General features: G+C 37.2%; 1 protein-coding gene across 1 annotated transcript; it reads left to right on the forward strand.

Annotated features, from left to right (window-relative positions):
• Nucleotides 1-9074: 9074 nt before the first annotated feature.
• LOC118845561 (small ubiquitin-related modifier 2-like) lies at nucleotides 9075-9548 on the forward strand (the record flags this gene model as incomplete). Its single annotated transcript, XM_036753530.1, has 1 exon — nucleotides 9075-9548. A coding segment is annotated over one exon (441 nt), but the record flags the coding sequence as incomplete, so codon positions are not given.
• Nucleotides 9549-11224: the final 1676 nt, after the last annotated feature.

Below are 11224 nucleotides of genomic sequence, written 5' to 3' on the forward strand. Positions count from 1 at the left end.
AGTTCCATTTTTACCAACTTGCAGGGTGTGAGATGAAATATTAACTGTTTTAATTTGCACTTCTCTTATTATTAGTGTTTTTTTCATATGCTTGTGAATACTTTGCAGTTCTCCATATCCTTTGGCCATTTATATGTTTATTAATTGTTTATGTATCTTGTATACCAAACCCTCATCAAAGAAATTTGATACAAAGAGTTTTTCCATTTTGACCACTTACTTTCCCATCCTAAATGCATTAATGTTGTCTAAAACCTTTTTGGTTTCAAGTAATCAAAATGATCACTTTTGTCTTTTGCAATTGCTTCTCTGTCATTTAGTTAAGAATCCTGTCGTGACAGCTAGGTGGCGAAGTGATTAGAGTGGCCCTGGAATCGGGAGGACCTGAGTTCAAATCCAGCCCCAGATACTTGACACATGTAGAATACTGTCACTGTGTCTTAATATCTTCCTGGATTTACCATTTGCTATCTCTCTATGCCCTCCAGAGCCTAGGGAACTGTCATTACTTGTTCATGGACCATAAGGACACCTGGGTTTTTCCATTCACCTTAGGATTTCTGGCCTTTCCATCCATCCTATGGCTGATTCTTCTCCCCCAATCCTCCAGGCCACCCTAGAATATCTAGGAAGATCCACTACTATGGGTGCTCTTTCCCTTTTGTCTTCCCTCTTTGCTCCTTTCCCTAGGTTTTTTTTTTTTTTTTGAGGAGGGAAGGCAGGGCAATTGGGGTTAAGTGATTTGCCCAAGGTCACAAGGTAGTAAGTATGTCAAGTGCCTAAGGTCACATTTGAACTCAGGTCCTCCTGACTCCAAGGCTGATGCTCTACTCACTGTGCCACCTAGCTGCCCCACCTTTCCCTAGCTTTGGCCACCCAGAATCCATCTGGGTTTCTTGACTGCTCGCATAGCTTGGATAACCCAGAACCCATCTGGGTTCCTTGACTGCTCACATACCATCTCTATTCCATCTGGTAAGATGAAGAAACATTAGGCTTTACCAGTTGCCCTGCCTCTATACCCTGTAGACCCCTGGTACATCTTCAGAACTTCTACGCCTTGCCATCCTCTCTGTTGCTTAACCCTTAGGGGTTCTGGGCCTTGACATCTTCCCTGCAACAGAACTTTCATTTATATATTGTTTCCTCTTAATAGATTGTGAGTTCTTTGGGAGTAAGGACTATCTGGCTTTTGCTTTTTCTACCCCCAGTACTTAGCACAGTGCTTGGCAGAAAGTAAATACTCAACAAATGCTTTTTTCATTCATTCATTCATTTGGCCCAGACACCATCTGACATAGATCTGACATAAGACCTTCTTTGGCTTGTCATGAATGTGAATTTCGAGCCAGAACAAAAGGTAATCTAAGGAGGCAAAGTCATTATTCTCCACCTGTCTGACCCACCTTTCTGAATTTATTACATATATCTATAAGCAGCAAAATCTTGTAGATTTGATATCTTATTTAGGATGACAAAACCTCACTGTCTCCCTACATTATTATGATTCTAGATTGCATTATATCAAACTTTATTTGTTATTATTATGTAGAGAAAAGGAGAAGGAATGATTACTCTGAATCACTTAATTCTAAATCAGTAGTGTAATTGTTAAGGTAAGCTCAAAAGTGATTTGAACATCCACAGCTTTGGGATCTGGTGGCCAACTTCCCAAGAGAGAATGATGCAGGATGGGGAATACAACTGGCTGCTTGCCTTACATTGTATTTGTCTAGCTACATCTGAATAACTATTGTTAGTATTTACCAATATATCTAGACTCCGTACAATCATAGAAACTCTATAGTTGTAAGGTCTTTAAAGAAACACTGATCAGTAGTCTGATTTCAAGAAAAGAAAGTACTTTTAACAAGGATAGACAAGAAATATTCTTTATCAAATGATATGTATGATTTTTGGTTCAGGCATATACAGAAATAGGGATAAAGAGAATCACCAAATCTATAGGTCCAGAGATAGCAGAGCATGGTGGATGGAAAGCCAGCCTTAAAGTCAATGAGACTTGACTGGATTCAAGTCCCTATTCTGTTAACATGGTCAAGCCACTAAGATCTCTCAGCACCCCAAGTGACTCTCTAGGGCCATGAGTTACAGATGACCTGCTGATCTGCAATGGTGAAGGAAATTCCCACAGCAAAAGCTTATCACACCAAGAAAATCCTAGGTCTGAACTCCCTTTCCCCATGAAAAGTTAATCTATCTCATCCAACCTTGGTTTTGAATTATTTCAATGAACCCTGGTTCATTTCTTCCCCATTTCTTCCAATTGTGAGAGGAAGGGATTAGTGATAAGAAAGTGAAAACAAACATAGGATCATAATAGATTTAGGTCTGGAGAAGACCTTAAAGGCCATGAAGTCTATCCCTTCCCATTTTAAAGATGAGGAAACTGAGGCACAGAGAAGTTGTGACTTGTCTAGAATCACATAGCTAAAAAATGAGGTGATATTTGATTCCAGACCTAGCATTTTAATCCAATTATATTATACTGCCTATATAGACCCAACATGTAATAGTGTACTTACTTTTCAAATCACTTTTGCATCTATTAACTTAGCCCTGGAATAGGTAGATAGATCTGGTCTTACCATCCTCATTTGATAGATAGGGAGACTAAAACATAGGGAGATTAAAGGATTAATTGAAGTCCAAATAAGTTACAGGGCAAGATAAATACATTGTACAAGGGGGAAAGCTGATTCTTGAGAGGTAGTAGCATCCATGTAATTGGAGGTGCATCCAGGGCCCATTCAGGCCTCAGATAATTATAAAAGTGATTCTTCCCATCATTAATCCATTTCTATCTCTCCCAAGTGCCCAGTGATCCATACCCCCCCTGAGGCATTGCTTCTTATGTTCTAACCCTGTGTTTTTCAGACCAAAACATACTGTGGGTTGGTAAAATATGCAAATGCTCTATACATATTACATATATACAATTACATATATTCTGTACTTCAGTGGATCTATGATTTCACTGATATAAATGTTTTCTCCACCGATGCAGATCACAACATATCCATATTTTTTGGTTCTCTGCACTTCTTGTTCATGTTCTCAAAGATCCTTCATGGCAGAACTATCCAATGTACTGAAAGCCTTCTAGAGTTGTTTATAGTTTGTAGGTAAAAGTGTAGGTAAGACTTGGACTGTTTCTGTCTTACCACATGACCTGTCCATTTGAAAAAAAGACCAGTTATACAAAGGATCATATACTTTGAGCTAGAATGGACCACTAAAGTCATCTAGTCCAATTCCCTTATTCTGCAGATGAAGAAATTGAATCCCACATAGGTTGAATGTCTTACCTGTTTTCCCATAGGTGGTAAATGGGAAAGCCAGGGTTCAAACTTAGTTTCTCTGAGTTCAAATCCAGGACACTTTCTGTGACACCATGCTACCTTGTCTCTTTAGTAATATCCATTACACACTTCTTGTGTAATTTTTCATTTGTAATGTGTTGTAACGTTTAATACCCATCGTGTACCTTTTCATTATACTTAAGGTGATCCTTAAATTTAATTCTTCAGAACCTATTATTCCATGAATCACAACCATAAAACATTATTGGAAGAATATTATTGGAAAGATGGGCCATTGACATTTTGTAGTGTTGGTGGAGCTATGAAATCGTACAACCATTCTGGGAAGTAATTTGTAGCTATGCCCCCAAATTCATTAAATTGTGTGTATCCTGTGACCCAACAATATCACTACAAGGCCTGTACCTCAAAGATATCAAAGAAAATAAAGGAGGCACATGTACAAAAAATTTTAGTAGCCCTTTTTGTAGTAGCAAAGAACTGGAAACTAAGAGAATACCCATCTTTTGGGGAATGCCTGAACAAATTATGATATATGAATGTAATAGAAAACTATTATTACCATCAAAAAATATGAAAAACCAGTTTCAGATAAACCCAGGAATACTGGTATGAACTAATTCAGAATGAAGTGAACAAAAAAGGAGAGCAATTTATATAATAACTATAACAGCACTGTAAAAACAAAGAACTTTGAAAGACAAGAACTATGATGAATGTAATGACCAGCCTCTAGTAGAACAATGATCTCTAGAGGACCATTTGATAAACCATGTTACCCACTCATGACCAAGAGGTGATGGACTCGACACAGAATGAGATATATATGTATAGATTCATATACACAGACACAGACACAGAGGGGTGTGTGTGTGTGTGTGTGTGTATGTTTAGGACATGGCCAATGAAGGAATTTCTTTGCTTCACTATGCACATTTGTTACAAGGTTTTATGTTTTCATTTTTGTTCTCCCTCCATGGGAGGGGGGTAGGAAGGAGGGTAATAGATTTTTGTTAATTGAAAAAATAAAAATAAATTTTAAAAAAATAAAATGAACCTTTTTCAGAGAGAAGTTTAGGGTTACTAAAAGCACTCTACAATTGGCAACAGCGTCAAAGGATGGGAATAGTCAATGTTGGAAGGATTATAGAAAGACAAGAACACTGATGCTTGTTAGTAGAGCTGTTTATTGGTATTACCATTCTGAAAAGCAATCTGGAATCATGTAAAGAAAGTGACTCAAATGTCCTTACCTTTTGATCCTGAGATTTCACTCCTAAGCATATACCCCAAGGAAGTCAATACCCCCCCCAAAAAAAGAAGCTTCATAGACACCTAAACACTTACAGCAGCACTCTTTGTGTTAGAAAAGAAATAGAAACCAAGTGGATAGCCATCAATTGGCATATGATCAGTCAGCTCAATAAACATTTATCAAGCTCCTACCATGTGCCAGGCATTGAGCTAAGCACTGGGAATACAGAGAAAAGCAAAAGCCAGTCCTTGCCCTCTATGAATTCAAAACCTAATAGGGAAGACAACAAACAAAAATGTACAAACAAACAAATACATAAAAAAAGCTATATGTTACATAAAATATAATGAGCAGTGGGAAGGTACTAGAATTAAGAGGGACTGAGAAAGGATTCGTGTAGAAGGGGGATTTTTGCTGGGATTCAATGCAAGCCAGGGAAACCAGGAGGTGGAAATGAGGAAGGACAGCATTCCAGGGATAGGAAACAGAAAATTCCTGGAGCTGAGAGTGTCTTGTTTGGAGGAGAAGTAAGGGAAATAAGCATTTATAATGTCTTCTCTGTGCCAGGCACTGTGCTGAGTTTGTTTATTTTAACAGCTATTATCATTTGAGCTTCACAAAAACCCTGCACAGTAGATGTTATTATCCCCATTTTACAGTTGAGGAAACTAGAACAACAAATAAGTCAGTATCACTGAATGGAAGAGTACCTGGGGTAGTTAGAAGGTATAAGAAAATTAGATGGATAAGCAAATTGTGATACATGAATGTAATGAAATATGACTGTACTTTAAGAAACAGAGAATATGATCAATACAGAGCAACACAGAAAGACTTATGTGAATTAATGCAATGAAATAAACAGAATACAGAAACCAGTATACACAGTGACTATAAGAATAATAACAAAAAAGAAAGAACAGTATAACAATCAAAACCATTGTGATATTATAATAACTGAACTTTGCCCCAAAAAAGAGATATGAGAAAATACCCCACCTCCCTCCTTTGCAAAAGTGGGGTTTTCTGTATGTGGAACATTGCATATAATGCCAGATTTTTTCTAATATTTTGATTAGTTTCCTAAATTTTTGTCTTTCTCTTTTTAAATCTTTATTATAAGGGATAGCTCTCTGGGAGAGGGGAAGGGAAATATGTAGTGGGGAATGTAGATAGTGTAAAAACAAAACATCTAAATCATTTTTTTTATTACCTCACAGTTTCCCAATTGGATTGTTCAATTCTGGGCCCAGCCCATTGGCCACCTACAGTATAGTTATCTATCTATCTATCAATCAATAGATATACAGAGAGATCTATATGGATCTCTATATATGTATATGTGTATATATACATAGATATTACGTGTTTAATATATAAAAAGTAAACTGACTCTTTGGGTTATTTATCATTGTTCTGGTCTGGGCCTGAGGCCAATCTCCTGGTAGTTGAGGCTCAACATCAGGGAAAAAATTACACTCTTATAAGTCATTCAACAAACAAAAGGAAATTTATCTAAGCATATTAGGATAAGGATATTTATCAAGGATAGGCAATTAGACCTGGAAAGACTTACATGAACTGATGCTGAGTGAAGTGAGCAGAACCAGGAGAACATTATACGCAGTAATAGCAACATTTTGCCATGACCAACCTTGATAGACTTAGCTCTTCTCAGCAATGCAATGATCTAGGACAATTCCAAAAGACTCATGATGGAAAATGCTTTACGCATCCAGAGAAAGAATTATGCAGTCTGAATGCAGATTGAAGCATACTATTTTCACTTTTTTTGTGTTTTTTGCTTTCTCTTTCTTGCGGTTTTTCCTTTTTGTTCTGATTCTTCTTTCACAACATGACTAATGTGGAAATATGTTTAATATGATTATACATGTGTAGCCTGTATCAGATTGCATGCCAGTATATGATCTGTTTCTCTAGTAAGGTCATGTATCCATGTATTATATAGTGCAGGGTAAAGTGTTGGTCCAAGCCTAATTTCTGCCAGACTGCTTTGCCGTTTTCCTAGCAGTTTTTATCAAATAAGGAATTTTCCCCTAGGTTATTTATTTTTTCCCCTTTATCAAACACTGGGTTATTGAGTTCTATTGTTTCCAAATCTCCCTTTTCTAGTGTATTCCATTGATCTATTTCACTATTCTGTAATCAATACTAGAGGTTTTGATGACTGCTACTTTATAATGTAGTTTGAGATCTGGAAGTGCTATTTCCCCTTCATCTTTAATTCTTTTCATCCTTTCCCTTGATTTTTTTTATCTTTTCTTTTTCCAAATGAATTTTGTTATTATTTTATCAACCCCTAGAGAGTATCCCCTTGGAAACTTGATTGCCATAGCATTAACAATGTAAATTAAGTTTGGTAGTGCTGTCAATTTTATTATATTGGCATAGCCTAACCAGGAGCAATATATTGTGGAGTTTTATTTTCTTATCCAATCTCTCACTCTTTTTCATTTTATTGGATTGGTTAATCCATTCACATTTAAACTTACAAGAGTTAGGTTTGTATTTTCCCCCATCTGTCTCTAAAGTTGTTTTCCCCCCAAGTTATGATTTTCCCCCTCTTTTTCTATTAACACAGTGTTATGTTCCTTCAGTTGCTTTATTTTAATCTTTTTTAAGGTGATCCTGTTCCCCCTGGCTCTCTTTCCCTCACCCCGATCATGTATTCTCATTTGTCACCTCTTACCCTTTAGGGTTTTATTAGTTCCTCTCTCCTGCTTTTATCTGGTTCTATATTTCTTGCCCCTCTTTTCTTCCTCTCAGTCAAGTAGTCAAGCCCCTCCTCTCTACTCTCTTCTGCTTTTTAATTTCTTGTGTCCCTTTCCAAAAAAGATTTCTCTTTCTTTTTAATCTAGACCCTCATTTTATGATTTGTGATCCTTGTCATCTGGTCTCTCTTTATATTCTTCACATAATCAAAGCTTCCAAGGCATCCACTATAGGCTCTTCCCTCTAGATACTTTCTGACACTGCTTTATAGGCAATGGAACCCATAGATTCTTCTTGCCCCTTGTGCCTTGATCTCATAACAATGTCAATTATTACAAGTGTCAGAGAGGACACTGTCCCATAGTAGAGCAGTTTTCTCCCACTGATCTATACCATCTTTTATTGACCTTTTTTTTTTTTTTTACCATTTTCCTAGACATTTCCTCCCCACATCCATACTCTCCCACTCTTCCAGGTGCCATTTGACCCCAGAGGTCCCAACTCCCCCCACCACAAGACAAATGGACTTTTCAGGCACCAAATCCTTTAGGCCTTATGCAGTGTAAGGGCCTCATCTCTTCTCATCCATAGGAGTATCCATCAGTAGAACTCCCTTCCACCTCCAAAATAAGACTTACTTCCTTCCCCCTCATCTTTTCAATTTTTCTCCCCTCCTCCTCACCCACTCCCCTGTAGGGTCTTCTCTTTCTGAGACCACAGAGCTCACCTTCCCCTCATTGCTATCCCTCGATTTGATCCTGGTGCATTACTTCTCTATGTCTCTGCTCCCATATCTCTTTTTCCATTCCCCTGCTTTCTTGTACCCTCCCAAGTTATAATGTAGTCCCACAATAGAAGTATTCACCAGTAGCTGGGTGTTGTCCATAATGAGCCTGTCTGCCTCATCATTGTCATCTTACCAGATTTCTGCCTTTGACTCTGTCTCCTTGTGTACATTTAGAAAGAAGTTTCTTATTGGTCTTACTGTTGTCACTCTGTTGCTGTCTGCATTTATTTACTCCTGAATTTCTGTTGTTTGGGGTATTTGAGGAGCAAGTAATCTCTTTTCTTTCTAAAAATGTTTCAAACTCTTCTTTATTATTGAACCATCCATCTTTTGTTCCATATGGTTAAGGTCAGATTTACAGTGTAGGTCACCTTTGGCTGTATGCTCTTCAAAACACATTGTTCTGCTATCGTTCCATGAGAAATGATGAGCAGGAGGACTTCAGAAAAACCTGGAAAGACTTACATGAACTGATGCTGAGTGAAGTGAGTAGAACCAGGAGAGCATTGTACACAGTAAGAGCAACATTGTGTGATGACCAACTTTGATAGACTTAGCTCTTCTCAACAATGCAATGATCTGAGACGACTCCAAATGACTCATGATGGAAAATGCTATTCACACCCAGAGAAAGAACTATAGAGTCTGAATGCAGATCGAAACATACGATTTTCTCTCTTTTTTCTTTCTTGTGGTTTTTCCTTTACGTTCTGATTCTTCTTTCACAACATGACGAATGTAGAAATATGTTTAATATGATTATACATGTATAGCCTTATCAGATTGCATGCTGTCTTGGGGAAGAGGGAAGGGAGAGAGGAGGAGAATCTAGAACTCACAATCTTATAAAAGTAGTGTTGAAAACTATAAATAAATAAAATGTTTTTAAAAAAGAACATATTCGTTCCTCCTTGTCCTCCTCCTCCTCCTTCTCCTACTCTACCTCCCCCTCCTCCTTTTTCTTCTCCTCCTCTTCTTCACCATCATCACCATCATCTTCCTCCTCCTCCTGCTCCTGCCGCTGCTGCTTCTCCCCCCGTTCCCTTGCAGCGGACCATCCTGGTGCCTCTTTTGTGAAGTGGCAGCTGAGGAGACCATGGGACTCGCCGTGGCCGACGAAAAGCCAAAGGAAGGAGTCAAGACTGAAAACAACGACCACATTAATTTGAAAGTGGCAGGGCAAGATGGTTCAGTGGTGCAATTTAAGATTAAGAGGCACACACCACTTAGTAAACTAATGAAAGCCTATTGTGAACGACAGGGTTTGTCAATGAGGCAGATCAGATTCCGATTTGATGGGCAACCAATCAATGAAACAGACACACCTGCGCAGTTGGAAATGGAGGATGAAGATACAATTGATGTATTCCAGCAGCTGACAGGAGGCGCTTACTAAAAAGAATCTACAACTCTTCTCCAGAACTGTGCTCCCAAGGAAAACAATACATTCACAATTAGAAACCAAGATTTGGTTCATCCACATTCTGACTACTGCAATATAGTTTTCTCTCTTCTTTGATTCCCTTCCCCCTTTCCTTTTTTGTACATAAAGTAAATGGTGTATGCGCACAGGCATAATGCGTATTTTTTCTTTAACTAAATGGCCGATGGTATGTTTTGATCAACATCAAATGGAGATGGGGAGGGGAAAAAACAAACTGCTTCTGTGAAAATACCCCTTTTCTCCATTAGTGGCATGCTCATTCAACTTTTATCTTTATATTCCAGTAAGTTATTTTGCTCTCACTGTTTAACAACAACAAAAAACCCACAAAAAAAAAATCCTTGCATACTTTGTTTGATTGGATAATTTCAGTGTTTTTCTTTTATCATTGTAAAATGAAGGATGATTTTATAACTTTTTTGTACATAGCTGTTACATGTAGGGCAATCTCTGTCTCTCAGTAGGGATAAATTACTATAAAGAAATTGATCCTAGATAGTTTTCCCTTCAAGTCAAACATCTTGTTGTTTAAATAAACTTCTTGTTTAAAATAAAAAAAAAAACCATATTCTGTTCTCTCCTTTTCTAGTCAACATGGAATAATCTTCCATTATTCGAATGTCCTTTCCTTTTATATATGAAGGTCTTTCTCCTGATGGCTTGCAGAATTTGTTTCTGAATTGAATTGTTAAATTTAGCTTCTACGTGTCTTGGAGTTTGAAGCCCTGGGCTCTTTTTTGGAGGTGATCTGGGAATTCGATTAGAATTTTGCTTCCTATGTTCAGAAGTTCTAGGTGGTTGTCTTCTATTATTTCATTCAGTATGGTGTTAATGTTTTTTTGTCCTATCATGTTTTCTGAGAGACTCATGAGTTTTAGGTTGTCTTTCCACATCCTGTCTTCAAAATCAGTATGTTTTGCTTGTATAATGAGCACATTCTCTTTTAATCTTCTTGTTTTTTGCTTCTCTTCTTCTAGGTTGTCTTTCCCTTCTGTATATTTGCATTCTCAATCTATTTTGCTGTCTTTTGTTTCTTTGGTGAGGTTTACCATTGCAGATTCAAGTTTTTCTGTTCTGCTTATTTTTTTAACATAGGGCATAAATTCTGCCCTCATAATTCTCATTTTTTTCTTTTTTAAAAAATTTTTATTCATTTTGGACTTAATACAAATAGACCCTCAAAAAAGAACATTTCCATGTATACAGCACAATATAAAAGGAGGATTTAATATAAACCTATGAATTTCCATTTCATACTGTTTACTTTTTTTAACTATGTAATAAAAACTACACATCATTTTCAAAGCTATCCTACATTTCTGTGCTTCCTTCTAAGTTTTATTTTGTTCTCTGCTGTGTTATTTTTTATTTTTTGTCTCCCTCCCTCTGTCTCCTGCCATTGAGAAGGCTAGCATTAGACACAATATGTACAACCATGCTATACATACTACTATTTGTCAGTCTTTTTTTTGTATGTGGGTAGCATCCCCCTTCATAGGTTCTTTGTGGTTGATTTGAACATAATGCTCAAAATGATTTAGTTGTTCAAAATTGTTCTTAGAACAGTATTGCTATTACTATGTGAAACATTCTCTTGGTCCTACTCATTTTACTCTTCTTTGTATCATGAAAGTCTTCCCATGTTTTTCTGAAATCAACCA

Source organism: Trichosurus vulpecula, chromosome 4, assembly GCF_011100635.1.
Source record: "Trichosurus vulpecula isolate mTriVul1 chromosome 4, mTriVul1.pri, whole genome shotgun sequence".
NCBI classification, from domain to species: domain Eukaryota; kingdom Metazoa; phylum Chordata; class Mammalia; order Diprotodontia; family Phalangeridae; genus Trichosurus; species Trichosurus vulpecula.